Source organism: Denticeps clupeoides, chromosome 1 (assembly GCF_900700375.1).
Source record: "Denticeps clupeoides chromosome 1, fDenClu1.1, whole genome shotgun sequence".
Classification (NCBI taxonomy): domain Eukaryota; kingdom Metazoa; phylum Chordata; class Actinopteri; order Clupeiformes; family Denticipitidae; genus Denticeps; species Denticeps clupeoides.
Window position 1 is genome coordinate 16,390,042 of NC_041707.1, and position 23,540 is coordinate 16,413,581.

General features: G+C 42.7%; 1 protein-coding gene across 5 annotated transcripts in view; it reads left to right on the top strand.

The window, feature by feature from the left end:
* Positions 1–23,540, top strand: part of adgrv1 (adhesion G protein-coupled receptor V1) — a 103,997-nt gene that overhangs the window by 52,515 nt on the left and 27,942 nt on the right. For 4 of the 5 annotated variants that reach the window (XM_028978482.1, XM_028978653.1, XM_028978572.1 and 1 more), the window contains 20 exons: positions 55–203; positions 286–484; positions 1,131–1,350; positions 1,465–1,704; positions 1,820–1,969; positions 2,073–2,543; positions 2,650–2,793; positions 2,907–3,078; positions 3,236–3,371; positions 3,566–4,416; positions 4,527–4,644; positions 4,837–5,008; positions 5,282–5,524; positions 5,692–6,102; positions 7,022–7,206; positions 7,734–7,986; positions 8,232–8,371; positions 8,849–9,009; positions 9,230–9,330; positions 21,749–21,865. In XM_028978482.1, coding sequence (XP_028834315.1) covers positions 55–203; positions 286–484; positions 1,131–1,350; positions 1,465–1,704; positions 1,820–1,969; positions 2,073–2,543; positions 2,650–2,793; positions 2,907–3,078; positions 3,236–3,371; positions 3,566–4,416; positions 4,527–4,644; positions 4,837–5,008; positions 5,282–5,524; positions 5,692–6,102; positions 7,022–7,206; positions 7,734–7,986; positions 8,232–8,371; positions 8,849–9,009; positions 9,230–9,330; positions 21,749–21,865 — 4,633 coding nt within the window. Of the gene's footprint in view, positions 1–54; positions 204–285; positions 485–1,130; positions 1,351–1,464; positions 1,705–1,819; positions 1,970–2,072; positions 2,544–2,649; positions 2,794–2,906; positions 3,079–3,235; positions 3,372–3,565; positions 4,417–4,526; positions 4,645–4,836; positions 5,009–5,281; positions 5,525–5,691; positions 6,103–7,021; positions 7,207–7,733; positions 7,987–8,231; positions 8,372–8,848; positions 9,010–9,229; positions 9,331–21,748; positions 21,866–23,540 lie in introns of those variants that run through there. The other variant, XM_028978731.1, reaches the window with a different exon arrangement.

Here is a 23,540-nt window from a genome sequence, read left to right on the forward strand (position 1 = left end):
TCACATTGTTTTGGTGTTACTGCATCTCTGGTATGCGATCTGCTCTGGCTGCAGTAACATGGACTTTGCGGTAAGAGAAAATGGACTACAGCGAGACCAGCCACCAGCCATAGGCAACACCTCAACCTTGATGGTCATCATTCAGAAAAATGACAATGCAGAGGGAGTCATTGAGTTTGACCCCAACTATGCCAACATTACAGGTTAGTCTCCTTGTGTAGATTAAGAGTAGAAGGTTAATAATGAAAAACATGTTTTTATTGCATTTGTGTGTGTCTTCTGCAGTTGAGGAAGATGTGGGCATTCTCTCTATCCCCTTGCGAAGGAGAATCAGTGCGTACGGGGTGGTCAGCGTGGAGTTCATCTCCCGGGGTATCTCTGCAGTGCCTGGACTGGACTACATCCTTCCAAATGCTTCACTTACCTTCCAGCATGGACAAAATCTCACTCATATCAACATCTCTATAGTGGATGACCTGGACCGGTGAGCCACTCTTCTTAGCAAATATTTTATCATCTTAAACAAATATATGATTTTACAGCATGAACAATGAACAATTAAGATGAACATTGATTACATATCATGTGACAGTATGCAAACCACACAATGTGAGGCAGTTGGCAAACTTTGAAATCACCACATTATTTTTACATTCATTACATTTTTTCACTCTATTATGTGACTTTGACTACTCCTTTAAAATGTTACTATGCCTTCATTGTAAGCATAAGGGCAGGGCTGGCCTCGCAGTTAAGGAAGTGGACTCGTAAACAAAGGGGTATAGGTTAAAATCCTGAACTGCCAAGGTGCCACTGAGGACCCCTTGAGTACACACTGCACACACTACTCCATGGGCGGCTTTCATGGCCGCCCACTGCTCACTAAGGGTGATTGGTTAAATGCAGAGGGCACATCAAATGCATGTGTGCACCATATGCTGTGTATGGAAATTTAGCTTTTGTCCCCTGGCTGGCAACTAGGTATGTGTGTGTATGTGTGAGTTTGTGTGTGTGTGTGCATGGCCTTTGGACTGTAAAATGAACATAAAATTATTCTGACCAAAAACAAAAAGCCAATCAACAGCAAGTGGCACGGTTTTAATGTTTAATTTAATGCGTATTTTCCACAGAGAATACAGTGAAGTTTTTGAGATTCAGCTCTCTGCGGCTACTGGCGGTGCCACCCTGGGTGCTCACCTCATTGCCTGGGTGACCATTGCCAAAAGCGATTCTCCCAGTGGCCTGGTGCGTTTCATGAACCAAAGCGAGATCATTTTGGACAATCCTGATACCACCCTCAGAATCACGCTGGCCCTGGAGAGGACTGGGGGACTGGTGGGAGAAGCTACTGTAAGACCCTCTGTTCCTTGAAGCCTTCTGACTCTCTTAACTCTTAAAACCAGAAATCACACATCAATCACAAATCAGAACAGCTATTTACTAACTGTTGTGTTCTTGCCTTAGATTATCTGGAACATTCTTGGTCCCAACTCCAAAGACGTTTTGTTGCTTGAAAACACAGATTTTGGTGAACCTGTGAATGGATCGTTCCATTTTGTAGATGGGGAAGGGGGTGTGCGCTTCATCCCATTGCGCATCCTCCCCCATGGGGAGGTGGAGGTGCGCGAGACCTTTCTGGTGACCCTTAGCTTGCAAAAAGGTGACATGGATATTGACCCTAAGGCTAGCAGTGTCTCAATTACGGTACATCAACATCTCTTTCTTCACTTTACTGATTGTTTTGATTGTTATTCTGTAATAAGTGGCTGGTTTTTGACCATTATGTATTGTATTGATTTATGTTTACATGTTCACACAGATAAAGAAGTTTGGTGATCCAAACGGCATAGTACAAATTTCTGAGCAGGACCTGTTGGAGCGTATTTACAGTGAGCCACTCGACAGTGAGGGACCCTTGAACATCTCCCTGTTGCTCACCCGCAGAGAGGGACTTATGGGTAACATCACGGTATGCACAGCAGAGAAAATATCCAGGGTTTGGAAAGAGCTTTAGTGAGCGGTGTTTAGTGCCATGGTCTGTGGTGTGATGTCTCACTCTTCCTCTGTGGTAGGTCTTCTGGGAGATTATCAGTGAGTCAGACACAGCAGGAGATTTCTTTTCTCTGCATGGTTCTGTTTCGATCCTGGCCGGCCAGCGGGTTGCAGAGTTGATTTTGGAGTTGATGCCAGACTCTGTGCCCGAAGTGGAGGAGCTGTACGAAGTGCGGCTTGTTGCCGTAGAGGGTGGCGCTGAGCTGGATTCCAACCGCAGCATTGCTCGACTCAGAGTTCGGGCCAATGATGAACCTCATGGTGTCTTTGCCCTCTACGCCCAGCGCCAGGCCATGACAGTTGATGGAGATGCTCTAAGTAGACATCTTGTTCTGAATGTCACGCGACAGGCAGGCACATTTGGAAATGTCAGCATTTGGTACAGAGTTCGGTTTGTCGTGCCAGGGCAGGTAGTCCCTGACATGCTGGGAAGTGTTCTGGTGAAGGATGGGGAAAACTCGGCTAGTGTTGCCTTGCCAGTTGGCAGTGAGGTCTGTATCATCACCATCCACCATCACATGAATACTCCTGTTTTACCTGATTTACTTTTTCTAAGCATTGAGATCTTAGAGCAGTTTGGCGTTTTATATCCAACAGGTGTTCTTCAGTTCAGGCTCGAACTTCACAATTGAGCTGACAAACGTAACATTGCTGGGGGCACTGCTCAGTTCCCCACCCCGCATCTTGCTGGAATCCAAATTGTCTTCTGTACCAGTTCCTGAAGAAGCTGCTAATTCTGAGGTAGGTTTGATGTATGAGACGTATTTACCTGTGACTGCAGTCAGAGTAAAACCCATGGCAATTCTGAAAGGGGAACAGTGGACTTCAGGTGTTATTTACCTGTCTTTTAAAAGGTGGGCTTCTCTTCACCGGTCATACGAGTCACCAGCACTGATATCGGAAGCTGCGAGGCACTGGTGACTCGGCAAGGACTATATGGAGACCTAAGGGTGGAGTGGAGAGCTGGATATCCTGCAGGGGAAACACCACCAGGATATCAGCAAGGGCCCATCATCCCCAGCTCAGGTCAGTATTAGAAATCACACATTAAAAACTTGACTATTCAGGGAGGGTTGGTTTTCATGCCAAATCTTAGAAAGCAGTGAAACTAATTCACAAAACACATTTTTAAAATGTGTTTTCCTTCTAAAGACTTTTTAAAGAATCAATGTAACCTCCATAGGCACTGTGCTGCTGGGCCAGGGAGTACGGAATCAGACCATCTCCTTAACAGCACTAACCAACATTTCCTATGCTTCGGCATATGCTATCCACCTGACCTCTATCCAATCCCAGCCATCAGGGGGTGGCAGACTCAGGTAAAAATCCTGGATTGATATAATCGATGTAAATGTTTTTATTCTATTAATACAAATCTTTTATTTCATTGTTTTAAAGAACTATAACTTTAGTTCTTTTATTTCCATATTAATAACATTGAATTATTTCAGCATTACTTTCAAGTTACAGCCGTAAGTTTTAATTAAAGGACTGAATATGAGTATTCTTGTAGGTCTGGTTTTACCGTGGCAGAAGTGGAGCCACTGGGGGTCTACCAGTTCTCATCCGATTCAAGGGAACTGGTGATTGAGGAGGACGTACAGACAATCACGCTGTACGTGCAGCGCGTTTTCGGCTTCCGCAGCAATCGCTCACAGGTGTCCTACACTACATGGGCTGGGAGCGCAGAGGCCGGGCAGGACTTTGTTGCAGTGCCCAAAGGACAGGTCAGTTTTGATGCACTTCAAACCTCAGCTGCCATTCGCCTCTCTGTGTTAGACGACAAACTTTCGGAGCTTAATGAAACATTCTATGTTAACCTTACTGATGTAAGAGAGGTGAATGGTGCCAGTAGCACCACCCGCCCAGGACCCCGTCTTGCCCTGGAAAAATCTGTGGCAACCGTTACCATCTTGGCTAGTGATGCAGCCAGCGGGATGCTGAGTATTGGTCCAGGACTGGTGCGGGTTACAGAGGACAGGGATGTGCTGGGGACTGAGGGCGGTGGTCCTCAGGAGAAGCAGGTTGTATTGAGAGTGAAGCGGACAGCTGGACAGTCAGGGGTGGTCAGTGCACGAGTCAGGATCTACAGCGGAGGGAACATTACGACCGGCCTCCCCTTCATGATGGAGCAGAACCACACCTGGGCGTTGGAGGGGCAGGATTTTGAGCTGCAGTCTGCTGTGGTGATGCTTCATGAGGGTCAAACCGAGGCTGAGGTCAGCCTACTCATCCTGGATGATTCTGAGCCTGAGGGACAGGAGGTTTTCTACATCTACCTGAGCGAACCAGAGGGTGGTGTGGGAGTGGTCAGTGCAGCAGATGAGCACGGTTACACCTCCTTCTCCAAAATCATTATAATGGGTAAGTGCTGCCATTAATCTTTCTGGGTCATTCCAGTTAGTATAGACAATTAATGGATTTGCAGATATAATTATTCCTATTCTATAATGGGTTGAATCCACTTTTTATAGGGAGTGATATTCAGAATGGCATAATAGGTTTTAGTCTGGGTTCCCAGCTGGGCCAGGCTCTGGATGAAGACTCAGAGAACAGAACCACTTTACTGTTCCTGCAGAGACAGGAAAACAGGTATGGAACAAGACCCCATCACAGAGCACATTACCATTTTCTGCTGTATTCCAGAGTGACATCCCAAGGGAATTCATGAAAAATGGGGGGAGAACTGAAGCTAATTGTTTCTGAAGATGGCATACCAATGTCATAGATATTGTAATATATTCATTGTTAGATTTTTTAGATGTTTTCTGTGTTTGTTTTCAGAGCATTTGAGGATGTGATGGTGTTCTGGCGAGTGACTTTCAGTACAAGTGTACTGACTGTGTTCAGTCAGGGAGTGAATCTGACCAGAGAGCTGCAGCAGACAACTGGCCGGGCCCTTTGCAAACAGGGAGAAATCCTATGTGTCCTCAGCTTGGAGGCCAGGGCCGACAAGGTGTGTTTGCTCAATTTTTCTCCCGTGAACAGTACTTCTATTACAGTACGGTCTGTTCCATAAGCAGCTGTCTTTGGACTTTATGTGTACAGTACATCCAAGGGGTCTAAATCCCAGTGTTTTCAATGAATAAACTTGCAATTGAACATTTATTTAGTAAATGAGTAAATGAGTAAATATATCAGTAATATAATTTGTAGTATTTGTTCTACCACCTCGGTTTTCTATTTTGCCCACCCTCATGCACTTTTTTGAATGCATTGTTCTCTACAGGACCCTGAGTACCAGACATGGTTTCTTGTGGAGATTTATCAGGTAGGGGAGGGTGCAGCCATCAACCAGAGTGCACGTTTCGCCAATATCACCATGCTGGAGAGTGATGACCCCCGTGGACTAGTATACTTTGCAGTGGGGTCACGTCTTCCTGTTGCACATCTGAAGACCACTCGTCTAAGCCTTCAGGTGTACCGAGATGCCAGTACATCTGGCATCATCACTGTACGGTACCAAATGCAGGTGAGAGATGCAGCTATGACTGGCACATCAAACCGGTAAGGCCGGCACGGCTCAGAAAATAGCAACAGATTAACAGTGAATACTTGGTCTAAATGACAGAGTGACATGTAGGCAGGAAAACTCATTTTAATGTTTTTTTCAATGTTATGATGTGATTGTGTGTGTAGGAACTTCAGAGGGCAGAAGCTGTGGGACCCACCCTGATCTGGCCAGCAGTAGGTGGACAGGACTTTGTTTCGACTGAGGGGTGGCTGACGTTTGCTGTGGGTCAACAGAGCGCCATGCTGGAGGTGTCACTCATGCCTAACCAGGCCTCCTCGAACCCGACCCCAAAGCGTTTCCGTGTCCTGCTGACAGAGGCCACAGGTGGGGCCAAGGTGCACCCCATGTTTGGCATTGCCAATGTGACGGTGGTGTCTGACGCAGAAGCTCAGGCTGTGTGGGCGGTGCTGGACTCACTGCACCAGCCTCTGGACCAGGGGATTATTGACCGCAGCATTCAGGGGCTTGTCAACAGGGTCACTTCCAGAGACATCACCCCAGAACAGCTCACCGCCATACTGGATGCTCTGGGGAAGGTGAGGAGTAGGGAGTCTTTCATATGTAAATAGACTAAATGAGAAAAGTGAAGGTAGGAAGAGAGACAAACTGTGACAGAGGGTTTGTGTGTGCCTGGCGTGGAGTGATGATGGCAGAGAGCTAATTACCACTGTGAGCTGAAAGATTTAAAACAGATGATAATGAAAATTGCAGGAAATGAAAGGTTAAGATAAAATAATCAAAGTATAGAGAAAAAGACACAGAGAGGAAAGAGATTGTGAAGTTCAGATATGGCCTGATTAAACGTGGTGACCTCACACAAAGATATAATGAATCTAATGAATTCACAGTTGTGTAAATGCGATTAAATGCATATTATTTTCGTTTTCATACCATTTATTTAAATATAATTTCTGCAATACAATGTACATCTTTACATATACAGTACAGACCAAATGTTTGGACACACCTTCTCATTCAATGTGTTCTCTTTATTTTCATGACCATTTACATTGGTAGATTCTCACTGAAGGCATCAAAACTGCGAATGAACACGTGAAATAACTGAAAACATGTTTTATATTCTAGTTTCTTCTAAATATCCACCCTTTGCTCTGATTACTGCTTTGCACACTCTTGGCATTCTCTTGATGAGATTCAAGAGGTCGTCACCTGAAATGGTTTTCCAACAGTCTTGAAGAAGTTCCCAGAGGTGTTTAGCACTTGTTGGCCCCTTTGCCTTCACTCTGCGGTCCAGCTCACCCCAAACCATCTCGATTGGGTTCAGGTCCGGTGACTGTGGAGGCCATATTTGATGCCTTCAGTGAGAATCTACCAATGTAAATGGTCATGAAAGTAAAGAAAACACATTGAATGAGAAGGTGTGTCCAAACTTTTGGCCTGTACTGTATATTTCAAGGTGCCAGTGAAACAGAATTCACTCCTGACTCATTGCAGATTTTGTCAGAGGCTGAACGCACTCCCCTGGTGGACAGCAGTCGGAGTCTGACCTACGACCTTCTGTGTGTTATGGCCAACCCTGGGCGCCATGACACACGAGGCCTAAGCCACCTGGCAGAGGTGGCTGAGCGATTCGCCTTCTCTCTGCTGACCGAAGTGGAGTGTGGAGCTGAAGGCCAGCGGTGAGTCAGTTTGGCTCTAGTATAACCTTGACATTTTAAATATTCAAATTGTAATTCATCACGGTTTCTCAGTATCTATATTTCCGCGTTTCTGTTTTTTTCCTGAAGTTCCTGATCAAAACCACCAATAGCATCTTTGAGTTCACTGACAGGAAAACATCAGTTTTCATGGACATAGAAGGTTGACCTTCTCCATAACTGTCCTGTTGGGTGGCCATCAAGTCCATATCAGGGTGGACTCATGCTAGAAGAAACTGATCAATCAGCACATAGCCAGAACTGCAGTGATATTAAATCTTTTTTTTTTTCTTCAACAAATCCTGTCCTCAAAAAGAGTTGTTCCTGGCATGACTCTGGACCTTTCTTTTGTTTTGTGAGTGTTTTTTAGTGTAAGCTAATTACGAAAACACGCCCTTGTTGGTTTGGGCATCAAGCTCCTCAGACGTAGGCACATATAATATTGCCAGTCACGACAAATAATCTCCTTTGCTCACTAATGGAACATTGTGGTGTTTTATTTCGCTCAGAGGACGGACAGTGCTTGACAGCTGCCCACACTTCAGCATCGCTGCCCATCACTGGTACCCCACCCAGATTAATGGACATACCTTCCAGGGCAAAGGTGCAGACACGTTCACCCTACCTGAGACGCTGCTGGAGGTCCCAGCCCTACCCCCAGCCACTGTGGCCCCCTGGGCCTGCCGCAAAGTGCAGTTTACAGAGTTCTTTACTGAACACTGGTTCCTGACCAACACCAACCCCAGTGCCCTTAATGACAAGGTAAGTGTCTCATGTCACACAACGGACAATGACACCACTCATCCCACTGGTATATAGGCTTTAATTTCCTTCTAATTATTGCATAAAAATAACATTTAGTTGCATTCCAAAATATAATGTGCATCATTGCTGGCCTGAAGGCTCTATTACTGTGAAAAAAGGAAACCAGCAGGTGGCAGCATTGTGTATGAAATGACTGAAGTTTCTGACGTTGTATCACTCTTGTCTCACACACACACGCTCAGGTTTTCTCAGTGAGTCTGGCAGGTCGTGGCTCCCGACCTTTGGCTGACGGTATTGAGGTTGTTTACCGCATTCACACCCCTGACCACCAGCTCAAGCCACAGCGATCCCTCTGCCTGCTGTGGAACCAGGCAGCTGAGAGGTAGTCTGGTTAAACACATACACCCTCTCACACACTCTGAGTGACATATACACATTCATTATTTTATGTAAATTGCACATAGTGAAAAATTATTAATTAAATATGTAGTTTGCAAAAGGACATTTTTATTATTAAGACGAGCTTTTCTTGCCTTTGTCCTGTGGTCTGTATTTGTTTTGTGGTCTGTGTTTTGTTGTGGAGGCACCAGTATGGGTTTTGGTCTGTGACTTTTGGCTGTACACTGTGTCTTCAGATCTTTTCAAGAGTTGTCTTAAGTTTGTTTTGGGGCACAGCTTTTCTCCACAAGATTTAGATAACACAAGTGACGCACACATGAAGCTGACCCAGGAACAGAGCCAGTGTCAGGTTCCTACAAAAACAACCCATTGGGCTCAGTCACTGGATTTCACAATATGTGTGCCATAGCTGAAGGAAATGAACTGTTAACTGTTTTTTTTACTCTTGTCTGGCCCATAGCTGGTTGTCGGATGGTCAGTTCTGTCGAGTACTGGATGACAGCGGCAACTCTGTGGAGTGTGCCTGCACGCACCTTTCAGTGTACACGGCATATGGTGAACCAGCGGCTGTCACATCGTACAATGAGGCCTTCTACGCCAGCGGCTTCATCTGCATTTCAGGTGAACCACTCTTACCCTGAAACCAAAGGGTGCCCTCAGCGCTCAGTGTGACTCTCAGTGACTTTTAGTGTCAAGTTCACTGGTTTACTCTAATCAAGAAAACGTACACACCATGCTCAATTTAAACGATTGAAATACTTCAAAAAAGAAAGATTTCAAAAGTAAGCCTCTTGGAATATGAAGGGAATCTGCTGACTGTTGTCTTTTTGTGCCCTTCTAGGCTTTTCCTTGGCCCTGCTGTCTCACATTCTCTGTTCCAGGTTTCCTATGTTTGCTGTGAAGTTGTTGACCCACATGATGCTGGCGTGTCTAGGAACACAGGTAGGACCAATGGATTTGGGTCATGAATGTTTGTTTGTCAGACATCCAGTTCCACTTTTGCAAATTTCACTGTGCGCAAACATGTAAGGCTGTTCAACTGTACCTCATCACCCTGAATCTTGGTTTTAAATAATCTAGCATGTTCAGAAAAACAATGTGTGCAGATGCTCCCAGAATGCTATGTATAATATGATGCAATTATCATGCCCTGCAGCATGTACATAAATGCTGATGGGCTGTATAGGCAAATGCTAAGGGCACCATCCATCCGCAAATGTAGGTCTTATTATAAAAAGAACAAGCCCACACAAATGTACCTGCTTAGCAAAGCCTATTAAGTAGAAGTAGTAATAATAATAATATGAAACTTATTATGGTAAACTGTCAGGGCATATAATCTCCTGGGTCACTATGCCGTAAACTGTGTTTTGTTGCAAGAAAACAGCGTAAAAAAACCTTTTTGAAGAGTGTCAGCTTAGTGGTAAAAACGGCGTTAAAGAAATGGTGTTTGTGTGCAAGCGCCGTAAAAAGTGCCATTCCGAAGACGCCCTCAACGGCACTTTTTACGCCATGAAGTGTCACCCAGCACAGCATGGACAAGACCATACGCTCTTGGGGCATTACGTAAATTGTTCTGTAGGGCTCCAAATTTGTTAGGGTCGGCCCAGGGGCACCAGTTGAACTTGATTATGGTTTGCAAAAAAAGAGACTTTGGAACAAATTTGACTCTCATGACTCTTTCGCTCATTTTTGACTCATGCATTGCAGGAGTAGGGAACATTTATAAGTGAATACATATGTAAGCTGTGACCACAATGCTCTATGGAATCTATTTTGAAAGAGGTAGCAGTTCTGGTTTAATTAGTAAATGAGTAATTAGTAAAATTTGTCTTCAAAAACATGAATTTGTCAAATGTCTTGGGTCATAAGACACTGGGTTTTGCACTCTTAAATTCCTTTTTGGAAAACCACTGGTTATCCATGTCAGATGTACACTCCAAATACCACAAACCACCCCATCACTCTACAGTAGCAATACACAATGCCCACATGAACATAAGACAAACATTTCCAAAGAACCGTTTAGTGGGAGTCGGACGGCCATGCAATGCATTGGGCCAATGCAAACCTTGTGTGTCGTGGCAACGGAACCATTCCGGAGCAGGCGGATGGGGGTGAGAGGTGCAGGAGAACTACTGGGGAGGTCTGGAGTGTGTGGGGAATTTCCACTGGCTGCTGTGTAGGAGATGCAATGCAAACACAACCCTTACCTAGCTAACCTCGAAAAAATCTTACCCCTTACTATTTCTTTTTTCTTTTCAGTAGGCACATGGTGGAAAATTCCATCCTCAGTATCAGGCATGACTGTACCTGTGTTGTGTGCTTTTGGGGTTAGTGGAATGGCCTCAGCTAGCTACCCTCTTAACAACTCTCTTACCCCCAGCCACTGTCATTGTAAAAAAAAACAAGAAGTATTTTTTACATAATAAAATTGTAACTCTTTGTATAAAAAGGGTTACAATTTTGGGTCAGAAATCAAGATGACGTTACTTCTTCATTGCTCCATGACCTCACAAATCAAACACATTGGAGGTGCTGTAATCATTTTTTGTTGCTTAATTAATAAAGGATTAATTGGTGTTGTAGTCTGCCAACCAACTGATTAACAATGTAAACAATTAAATGTATACTTTAAAATATTTGTTTCCAATTGTGTATATTGGAATATGTGCTAAGCTTTGGGCTGTGCATTGTTTTATCTACACACTTTGACCTTACAATATCAAGGAAGCCACATACAAAGCCTCACATGCTTGGCAGTCAGTTGGAAAGTAGTGCCTTTATATTGGTTGCCAGTTGGAGAAGGGGATAACAAGATAAAAACATACATTTAAATGTGTCAGAACTATAGAACACACACATTATTGCAATTGAAGTGAAAGTGAAACGATTGTCATTGTGGTAGACAGCAAGCACAGCACAGGATGCACACAAGGAAATGTCGTTTTTTTGCATTCGTGTTATGGCATTTGCATTTGTGTACACCCTTCTAGTCTACCGTACAGAACAGATCATTGTACCATATTCAAACGCAGTCTCAGTGGGTTTTCCACAGACACAAGCTTATACTCTGAATGCCACTGTCGTAGGAGTAGGGAGCAGGAAAGTGTGGTTATCAGCCTATGGTATAGCAGCAGCATACTGAAATGCAGATATAGATAAGAGTCTCTAAAAATTATTATATTGATATCTTAATATTCATGTTGATGCTGATATGTCAGTAGCCAACTGTATTGTATATTAGCCAGGAAGTTAGCTGAATAGTCTTCCTTGTCACATTGTCACATCTCGGGGGGTAAAGGGGAAGTAGGTGCAGAAGTGAGGCATTATGATAAACAACGGATTTATTAATTAACAAAAACAGGCACAAGGGCCAAAAATAACAGAAAAGGTATAAACTCAAACTAACCTAAAGGTGTGTGGCAATTGCCAGGAACTGAAAACTAACACAGGTAAGAGTCCAGTCTTCACGCCAATGTCGCAGCACCCACTGGATGCTGATGACCTGCTTTTATGGAGTCCTGGGCAATCATTCCTAAATGGCTTCAGCTGAGATTACTCAGGACTCCTTAATTAGGTGCCTTGGCATCAGCTGTTAGCACCCAGAGACTCCTGGGCGTCACACACATAGATCATATGACTTTTGTACAAGGGCGTGCTTCTGCTTGGAGGTAATATCAATGCTCTGAATAATATAATTATTTTTCCCTGAATAATATAAATTTTATTCATGCTGAAATTGACAAACTCACCAACCAGATGTGTTATAAAATGAAAATAAACAAAGAGTGATGCTCCACAGATGTTTTAAACATGCGTTTCAAAAAACATATTTTTTTCAAAGTATTCTGAAAACGTCACTTTTTATAATCTTGTAAAGAACTACGTTATACTGTTTATGACAGTATTCAGTCAGTATTATTATTTTGTATTATTTTGTCCAACACATGCGCACACACACATACACACATAGCCTCTATCATCAAGGCAACTAAAAACTCTGCAGAGTGGAAACTTACCCAGCCAGGAAGACTGACCTGGCCATGTGTGTATGTGTGTCAGCGCATTTGTATGGTTCCATAAAGATTTCTGAGAAACTGCAGACATATTACACAGAGTTAATATCTACTTCATGAGGTCTCCACACCCTGTGTGTGTGTGTATTTGTATTTGCTGGGAACTACTGTCTTGAACTCCCTGCTGCATAAAATCCTGTAGGGCCTAAACTTCCCCCGTCCCTCCTGAATAATCAGTTCAGTTAATGAGTGCTGCAGGTTAGTGGAGGGCTGACTGCAGGAGACTGGTGATAAGATCCCCCGAAATGGATCGCATTTTAAAAGAAAAACTTGTTTTTTCAGATAAGTGTGATTAGAATTCATACAACATTGGTAGGGTTTTTGACTAGTGATTGAGTCATAAAGAGATGAATCTTGAAGACAAATATGAGACCCGAAGGAGTGAAAGAGCATAGCTACAGTGTCTGCCACAATTATTGACAGAATTTGAAAAGATTAGAAGAAAATTAAATTTTTAGCTTCAACTCACACAATACAAAATGAGACATTTTATTAAAATATATATAATAATATATTTTTATATAAGAAAAAAAATGATATTTATATTTGATATTATGATATTTATAATTTCAAAAAGAACACACACCACAATCATTTTAATGAAATTATATATACCAAAGAGCCAAATGAGGTTGAAAAGAGTTGACCTTTGTGTGTCAGACTTGAGGTGAGTTTGGTGTAAAATGCCTGGAAGGCTATAATTATAAGAACCTGATGCCAATTGTAAAAATATGTTGGTGATTCTGTGGGGCTGTTTACCCAAAAAAATATCAGATAATCTACAGACATTCTGTTAAGAGAAATAGTCTTAGGTGCCTTTCTCTGTATTCACCAACATAATAGTAAGGTTGCCAAGAAATTGATTTATTTCAATTAAATGCTATATCTCTTTATTATAAAGTGAAGTGATTGTCACATGTGATAGACAGCAGCACAGCACACGGTGCACACAGTGAAATTTGTCCTCTGCATTTAACCCATCACCCTGAGTGAGTGGTGGGCTGCCATGACAGGCACCCGGGGAGCAGTGTGTGGGGACGGTGCTTTGCTCAGTGGCACCTTGACAGATCGGGATTCAAACCGGCAGCCTTCTGATTACAGGGCCGCTTCCTTAATCACTAGGTTTGTTCATTGTGAGATGATTGTAATTCACAAAAAGGTAGATTTTTTCTAACCCCTTTTGCTTGCCATTGTGAAGGACACTATAATTGTTTTTTGCGCAGACTGAAATTGCCAGGCTGATATTGTACCACATTTCTTACAATTTTGGGATAGGTAGCAGAACTGTGTTAACAGTGACATAGTGGGATTGTCTTTCAAAGTCCAAATAAATTTGGTCACTATCTATCATGTTTTTTTGGTCATGATCTAACATGTGGGCTGCCGTTTTCACCCCTGGAAGTAGAGCGTGTGTTATGAGTGAACAGATCAATCAAATTAGAAAAATCAATAAATTAAACTACATAATGCCTGATGATGTCATAGGCTTTGCTTGCAATTATGCGAACCCCTAACTATGAATCCTGCTGTGGGGAAAAACATTCTTCTTCATCTGTGCTCCTCTCCTATCCGAGACCCTCAGCCCTGTACTTAGGACTCTGCTTTTAACCATCACCCTTGGTGAGCAGTGGCAGCCATGACAGTCGCCCGGGGAGCAGTGTGTGGGAACGGTGCTTTTCTCAGTGGCACCCCTGTGGCACCTTGGTGGAACAGGCAACCTTCTGATTACAGGGCCGCTTCCTTAACCGCTAGGCCACCACTGCCCAGTAAATCCCAAGAAAATCTAATTCAATGTATACTGAGACTATAGTAGTCAGAGGACGAAGATGCACCTTAAAAGCAACAGCAGGTTGTGGACCATCTCTAGCTTTTGGGTCCAGACCTAAATAAATAATCTCATAAATCTCAGTGAATCGTCCCTTCTTGATCTTATTGAATGATAAGCGGCATTGGTCTTCTTCAATATCAGGTCATCCTGTAGGGATGTTCCACTCAACTAACTGTAATTGTTTTCCCTTATAACTATTATGCGGTGATCTGGATGCCATTGCAGAAACTTCCATTGCAGAAACAAGTACTGTACAGGGTTATTATAGTAATTAATACAGTAACTACTCTGAGGGCGGTACTACCTAAAAAGCGCAACCAGCATGAGAGGATGATGGCAGACATCAGCAGTTGTGGTCAGCAATATGGCAATATTGAAGTGCAGTGAGAAGCAGTGACGTCCCTTATGATTGCACTCAAGACAGTTCTTCATACATTTTGCAGAGCCAGTGAAAAGTCTGTAATGTATTGTCATTACCTAGATTCAAGTTTAGCAGATGACACAGTTGGTTGACTGTTAATAAATGAACTGTAATACAAAAGAAAAACTGGTATTTTGCTCTGGTAATCATGTCCCGTTTCTGGAAATTGTCCCAGTTCTGCTGTCCTGCAACCTGACTTTTTTTTATTAATATAATAGGCATATTAGGTACAGGGCTACCAAATGTTCCATGAGTCCACACCACTGTCCAAGTTACCTTTGTACACACTTTACAGTGGGTCAGTCAGTCTTCTATTTGCTGTTTTCCCTCTGTGGGTGGTGTGTGTTTGGTTTGATATATAAGTGTGAATTTACCTAATAGGTAAACTGTGAACCCCTGCTCACATGCCACCCCATAACCAACCAAAGGTTTATCTGCCAATCAGCAACCTGCCAAAAAAAGAATAATCTTACACAGGCCCTGAACGTTCGCCCTCTTTCCACAAAAAGCTCAGCAAATAGCAAAGGGTCAGGAAGAAAATGAGAGATTAGAAAGATGACCTGTCTTGATCACTCATTAAACTATATATGCCTCCAACATGAGATACTTTGGCACTTTTGGACCTTAGGGACTGACTGGGAACTACATACATGGGAGCTTCCTCAAGAATAACACACCTTTTTTCCTGTTGTATCTGCACCGCAGTATGAATATTGAAATTATTTTGTTTGCGCAACTCAAGGTTTATATGGATTTTTTTTGTAAATGGTTATTTCTGGTGCTTCATAGTCTCATGTGTTTTTGTACTTATCAACTTACACTTTTGTCTGGATCAATGACTTCACTTTTGCACAACTCGTGGCGCTTCTTTTGCTGGGAGAGTACCTGAACTGGATTAGGAGCTCAAAAGGCATTCTAAGAAATCTGATTTTCCTCAATTCCTGATATGTCGACTCAGTAAAAAGGGGTATGTCCTTAAACAGCACGAAAAAATTCATTTGAAGCTAAAATGCTTACAGAAACTGAGGGTGGGAGTGGATATGCTGATCACTTTTATAAAACAGGGATGGCCAGGTACAGGTGGATCATTTTCCTAGGGTGTGATGCTCTGGGCAGTTATCTGCTAGGACCTTTGACGTTCCCCATGCCAAAAGATGTGCACAAAAAATGTTTTTATGTAGTTTGATGAAGAGCAAAGGAGGGATATATACACTATGATAGATGGGGTTTTTTAATGTGGAGGCGTTGAACTAATTGCAAACTAGTATGCTTGAATAGTAACATTTTGTACTGCTATTGTTGGAATGGATCCCTGCGCTGCTTACATATACAGTTTAATGAGTGATGCAGACAAATGAATCTAATCTGATCTTGTCATGTTTCCTGGCCCTTTGTTGTTTTCTGAGCTTTTTCTGGAAATAGGGGGAAAGTTCAGGGTGTGCTGGCTTTTTTGGCAGGCTGTAGGTAAACCTTTGGAGTGGATGTGGAGTGGCATGTGAGAAGGAGAACAAACTTTGCCTGTGGGGTCAACCCAAGCATACAGTGCTAACATATCAAAAGCATTTAATGAATGTTTAATAGACTTTAAATGTTTTTTGGGGAACTATCAACTCCTCACCATACACAACAAACACGCACACATTATAGAAGCTTTGAATGCATGAAGTTATCCTGTGGTGTGCAGAGGCGTTCATTACTCTTGGCCATAATCACAAAACTGCAGCATAGTTTAAAGGTAAGGGCTAGTTATAGATTACTTCCATTCTTTTTTTCTTGAAGAACAGAAGATAAAGGTGTAGTGTGATTAATTAATTGCACGGTGCTCCTTGCATGGTCCCACCTGGTTCCTGAGCTCCAGTTCCGATGCTGTGATCCCTGCAGTATTTCCCAGACAGACTGTGTGTAAAACTGATATCCCTCCAGGACCATAGCACAGCGTATGAGGCATTGTTGTCACTATTCCAACAGAAAGGTGATGCCTGCCTGCTTGCCTGTTCCTGTATCTGGTGTTTTACATAACATAAGCTGAGGTCATAAGGCTATATACCACCCAGGCACGCAACAGCCCCTAATCTATAACACCATTTCATTGTGCCTTCACTGCACTGCATATTGCTTGTAGTACACTGTGTGCTGTTACTCACTCTACATTTTGCTGTAGTTGTATGCTTAATCCTTTTGGTGGTGCTGAACACCCACAATGTCCACACACACCTGAGACAGTCTAGTTTCTGAGACAGGGGGTATGTCTGAAGCTTGAATACAGATTTTTGACAGCCATTGATTATGTGGAGGGTCTTCACACTAGAAAAGATGGAAAACTAAAGTGAATATAATGATGCTATTTTAGGTATAAAGGCTATGTGTGTTAAGAATATCAGCATGAAGAAACATTATTGCACTTATGGTGAACCCCCAGGGTTTCACCATTTTCTATGTCAAGAGATGCAACTTAAAGTTCCACTGAGTCTGGCCACAGACTTTCTGCTCAAAAAAGGAAGAAATAGTGAGTGTTCATTTAATAAAACAAATGTAATGCCAGCCACACACCAAGGGCTTAATTTGGCTGAGTGATAACACGAGATATGCAAGATTTGAAAAGTATGCATGGTGTTGATTGTGTAAGTTGACGAAATGAGTTCTGTAATGGAAAAGTGAATCACACAGGTGGGACCTCAGTAACACTTTACCTTTTAGGAGGGTTTGATTTTAATGGCCTCCCAGTTTGCACACACTCTCCATCTTCAAGGCTGGCCAGAGGATGACTTAGCTCTACAGCAGATTGTGAGAGATATTGACTAATGCTGAAACACACTGATTTGTCACACACCCTGTTATGTTCTGACATTGACCAGCCAAATCAAGGACATAACACTGTGCAATGATAAGTTTGTGCTTAGATTGATTGATAAAATTATGTAATGACTTCAATGTATATGTATTCATTAACAGAGGTGTAATGTTGTTATCTTGAATAGCCCAACTCATTTTAAGGACGTACCTCCTGCATTCTCTGTCAAAATCCTCATAATGTTGAACGACGTCTGTTGTTTTCAGCAGAGAACTGGTTAAAGTTTAACCTGTCAAAGGCCTTGTTGTAAATGTTTCTCACTTGCAGCCTCAGGATACGACGGCTGCATGTAGGTGTCTGGGATTAGTGATTTGGGAAAAGCCCAACTGGATCCCCTGCTGTGAGGAATTTGGCCTGGGTGAGGACAGATAATGAAAGGAGAATGACAGGGGACATGTAGGAAATGACCATAGAGTCTCTTCCCACTAAGTCTGGCTGTTGGACCTCTGTTTACTGCAGGTCAGGAAGTTGGAGGGCGGAGGGGCTTTGTACAGGAATGATTAGAGACCAATCTTGAGCAACCTAAACATTAAAATTCCTCATTGTAGCATCTTCACAGCAACAACAGAGAAGCCTAGAGACTGTTGGACACTAGTTATCAGCTTATTCAGACTGACTTCTGTAAATCATTTCTGGACACCACAGTGAGAAAGAAATAGGTGAGATGTCCAAAAACCACCATTAAAAATGTTTTTCCTCCCAACTGCTGAATTGCAGGTTTTTTCCAGGTTAGAAATGAATTCATACTTATGCAGTTCTTTGTGTTTCCTGCTTTTTATCAGGTACACTGCAAGCATAACACACTCAGACAAAAATGACCTTAAACACACATACTGACATACTGTCAGTCCTACTACAAATTTGACAAGTACCACATGATCCTTTTCTAATGGAGAAGTATCGGTTTTAGGATGGAGGGCTTCTGAACAAAAGCAGCTCTGAGGAGCCGCCTACAAACGCACTGGAGCCGACCAGCTCAGACCGGTTACTGAGAGAGAGAGAGAGAGAGAGAGAGAGAGAGAGAGAGAGCTAGAGAGAGAGCTGTGGGAGAAGTAGATTGCAGACTGAGGCGAGGCTGAGATTGCCTTGGCGACGGGACTCTGCTGCCTGCCGGTGATGTCATATCTCCAGCCAGAGCTATTTTTAGAAGCATTCAGCACTGTGTGTGAGTGTGTGTGTGTATTTACAGTATTATCATATGGCTAATGAAGTTGATACAGTGATCACAATAAGACATGAATTTTTCTTTTGGCTTAATATTTGTAGAATTATTGAAATCACAACTCATTAAACCATGAGAAGGTACAAGATGCTGCCGGCCTGACAGAGCATCCTTTCATTGAGAGGACTTGGTGCAATGAATCGCCACATGAACCCCACTTGAGAAATTGGCCTGATTATTCTTGCTTTCAGTTTGGGGAAGCCAGCAATTACGAGCACCCCGTAATGCCCCCTGACAAATCAGTCTGATGGGTGAGAACATGAATAAGGCCTGTAGGCCCTCTTGTACATTTACTGGCCCCTGTTCACTGTTTGCATGCATGCCCCTCCTCCGTTCTCACACAAGGCCAGCCAGTGCTATCGGCTGCTTTGGAAAAGGCGTTCTGTGTTTGTTCCATTTGCATTAAGCCGATGTGGTTTGTGTTCCGTAGCCTTTTCACGTAGCTGCTGTTATTTTTGTTGTGAATGTCCCTGTTTGTCCAGACACCTCATTGTGTGCCGAGGTGCTCTACCTGTCTGACTCTCACACAAAGTCTCTGTAGGCCAGACAATTCATGTCTAGCTGATATGATTAAATGACAAAAGAAGCTCTACCTGCTGGCTAGTGGTTGGCTCCATCCATTAAAGCTGGAAAAAGTCACACCATATCCCACAATGCATCTACTGTTCCTGTAGACATAACTCAGATGCTTTCATTATTCATTTCACGCACAGGTTGCATGCAAACTATGGGCAGTCCTTGTTCACTTGTCATTCACTTTCAGTTCTTCGTATTTTGAGTTAGATTAGGGTTTATTTTTTACAAAGAAACATTAAGAAAGATTAACATATAACAGACCACAGGTTTCATAACTTACTACCTTTTATATGTGTCCTTGTGTCATGAATGTAAAGGCTTATAGTGAACATACTAACACAGACTGGTGCAGTGCTGAATGTTTTCTGTAAATCTGTCGGATGTATTAGATTACATTGTAAATGCGACTGTTGCGTTAATATTGAGATTAGGCTTTTCCAAGGTCTTTCCAGCTAGTGCAGCTGACAAAGTGAGTTCCTGCGTGTTGCTCATAACCTGACTAGGGTTTACACACACTAGCTTTACAAACATCTGAGACACTGAAAGGGGCCTTTGTTTAGAGCTTCCTTGTGACAATGTTCCAATATGGAAAGACATGGATTTCCCAATAACTCTAGCATGTTACAGTGTAGATGTCTGGTCTGTTTCCAACTCGGTGAATACCTTCCTTCAATTCAGTTACATTTAATCTAATTCAAGCATTGCATTCTTGTTTCTGTCTCAGCTCTCCTAGTCAGACTCGGCTTCAAGGGTTTACTATTTAAGGGGGCACTGGTACCCACTGTCCTCACCAGTTACGCCTCCTGTTGCGCAACCACTCATCAGTTGATCTCAGGGTGGCTGCGTTGGACTGAAAGTGTGTGTTTGTGCTGTTAACAGCAGGATCAGTTCTCTGACTAGGGGTGACACTGATCCCCACTGCTGTGTCCAGAAGAGGAGACACTTCTGTCTCAATGGCAGGTCCTGACTGGAATCAGATGCTGAATTACTCACACACTAGACCACACTCAGAACTAACAAAGGCAGAAATGACAGTAGTGGAAAGGATACGGGCCATGGTGACAAACTGAAAAGTGGAGAGGCCAGGTGGATGGCATGAAGCTAAGCGAGACTCTGTGGGCGTGTGTGTGTGTGTGTTTAGGTGTGTTAATTGTGACTAAAGGACAGACAGCAGAACGGTGATAATTGCTGGCCTTAAGGGCATGGTCACACTACAGACCCTTTTATTTTTATTTGGTTATGTTGCCAGGAAACCCACTCAGAGGTGTAATTGGCTGGAGGTGGTGCCGTCGACAGGCTGTTCTTGTCTGACTGATGAAAGAATGGAAGGTGTCTCTCGATCATGACAATTTATAAGTTTGAAAACACCAGGAAAAAAATATATCATCAAAATGTATTTTATTTATAGATTTGTTTCCGCTAGGGTCTGGAATTTCTCCCTTGCATGGATGTACTTACGATTCTGTATTCCTGTATCTGTGGGTGGAGAGTCCTTTTTTATCGCACAAATGGACAGCTATGAATCAAGTACACAAACACACCTTTCAAGGCCGAGGTGGACCAAACAGCTGGCCTTAGATGGTCATTCTTGAGCCTTTAGCTTTAGGAGTTATCATGGCAGATGGGCGTGACTGTGTCAACTACCTTCTGAACCTGTTATCGTGATAATCGAGAATATCGTGTAGGTTTTCGTGCAGTGCGTGGGTTTATTTAATTACACAGTGAGACTCCAGCATTCTCTAGTCAGCTGGGCGCATAAAGAGTGTGTGGCTGCTCCAATAAATATGAAGTCCCTTTAGAGCTCTTCCCCCTAATGAAGAAGGCCATCTCCTTATTATCTGACATTTTATGGTTAGGAGCACAGTTTTGTGTTACAGAGGTGCTTTCATGTGTGATTTTTGTGTTTTCAAATAAGCTTGGACTATTAATTCAGCAGCAAAGTGTGCATTTATTTTAGTGAATGGACAAACATAGCTGATGGACAAGAGAGATATGACATGGACCTGGAAAGTTAGAATATGGAAGTAGCACAGCGACAGTCTGATCACACAGGGGTGAGCATTTAAACAGAGTTCATTAGTAAGGAGTGGAGAGCGGAACTGATGATTGTAAAGTGATTATGGTGGGAATGATAATTATGGGGAGGCAGGACATTGCTCTTCTAGATAAAGAATAGTGTAGAGCACCTATTAGCCGTATTCCTGTAGGCAACATGGACCTGGATGGACCTGGAAATCATCTTGTTCCACTATAGTACACAACCCACATACCCATAAACTCATCTCTCATCTTACAGTCTTGAGTGAACCAAAACTTTATTTCATATTTAAATACATTTTATTACCATTGTTGTAATATTGCCTCTTTTGTTCCAACCCTGCAGATTTGCTTCCTGGTGTCAGCGTTCCGTGGAAGGCTGTTCTCTGAGGAAGGCTGTGCAGCCCTCGGCCTGTTTTCCCACTACTTCCACCTGAGCCAGTTCAGCTGCATGTTGATCCAGGTACCAGCATTTTTCTACACCGAGAATTCAGACTGAAGCCTAAAACACGAGGTTTGTGTTTGCAACAGACTATGGATCTGAAGATTCTAGGTTCGACTACTGGCTTTTTCTTGGGGCAGTGGTGACCTAGTGGTTAAGGAAGTTGTTGCCAGTTCGAATTACGATCCTCCAAGGTGCCACTGAGGTGCCGCTGAGCAAAGCACCGTCCCCACACACTGCTCCCCGGGCACCTGTGATGGCTGCCCACTGCTCACCAATGGTGATGGGTTAAATGCAGAGGACACATTTTTGTTGTCACTGTGTGCTGTGCTGTGTATGATAATGACAATCAATTCACTTCACTTGCCTTGTTTATGTAGCCTCTATGGATGAAAGCTTTGTGGTTTTAGCCTTTGCCAGGCCACTTATAGGTCTGATCTTAAAATCCCCAACATCTAAACTCACAAAAACTAAATCTAAATACATTTAAAATGCATTAAGCATATTTATCCAGCCTATGAACCAGTGACATAGGCACTGAAGAATTCTTTATCTGGCTGACATTATGTCTAATCCTGATTGTCATTGTCAAATCACACATCCTCTGCATATGAGCAGTAGGCAGACATGGCAGGTGCATGGCATGGCAGGGGCAGTGTATGGGGACAGTGCTTTGCTTAGTGGCACTTCAGTGGCACCTTGGCGGCTCGGGATTCAAACTGGCAACCCTATGCATCTTCCTTACCCACTAGACCACCCCCATTAGTAGAGCTACTTCTGAATGACAGAAAGTGTGTATGGGGTTTCATAGCTGATGAAACCCCATTTTGATCCTTATCCACCGACGGTGTCACAGTGTTTCACATCGGAATTCCTTTCAGTTCAAACGACTGAACATTTTGCAGCTAAATCCTGGGCCTCTGTGGCTCAGTAATATGGCAAAGGGCCATGGAATGACTTACTCTAATTCCCCTGCTGTTGTGGAATGAGGTGTTGATGCTGATTAACTTTTAATGAAGTCGATTTTAATGTATGAATAAAGACAACCTGTAGGATTAAACTGAATCCTTGGATCTGGCACCAGATTTCACAGGGGATTCCCAGACCGGATACAGTCTGGTTTTGAGCAGTAGTTGTCATTGCAGATTTGCTATAGAGCTGCTTGCAATGCTTGGAGTGAGACATTAATTCAGAAATCAGAATTCTAATGAATTACTAATGATTTTTTTTTTTTGGCTGTAGCATTGTTGTTACTGTAAATCCTGAAAAAAGAATTGTATGATGTGAACATAATTCAGGATTTCTGTTTATGTAATAGTTATTTTATGCCAAACAGCATGAGTCTTTGATGCTAAGTTGTTTTCATTTGTGTTGAGTTTGGGAAATCTACTTATTTCTTATTTATTTCTTAATTCTATTTTGTGGATTTGTGTTTGCCTGAATGGTGGGTGTCTTTATATTTGGCATAGTATTGTGTATAATTCTTTATATTTGCATATAGGATCAAATATAAATGTTTAGGTTAATATATATATTTTTTTGGTTTGTGTTCTCTACTGTATATTTGTAGTTAATGGGGGAAAGTGGGCTTTCTGAAATGTGGCAAAAAATAATAAGCCATAATGAGACCTTTTTTGCTACAATAAGTCATTTGTTAAATTTACCACAATTAGACAATTTTTGTCACAATGGCTAG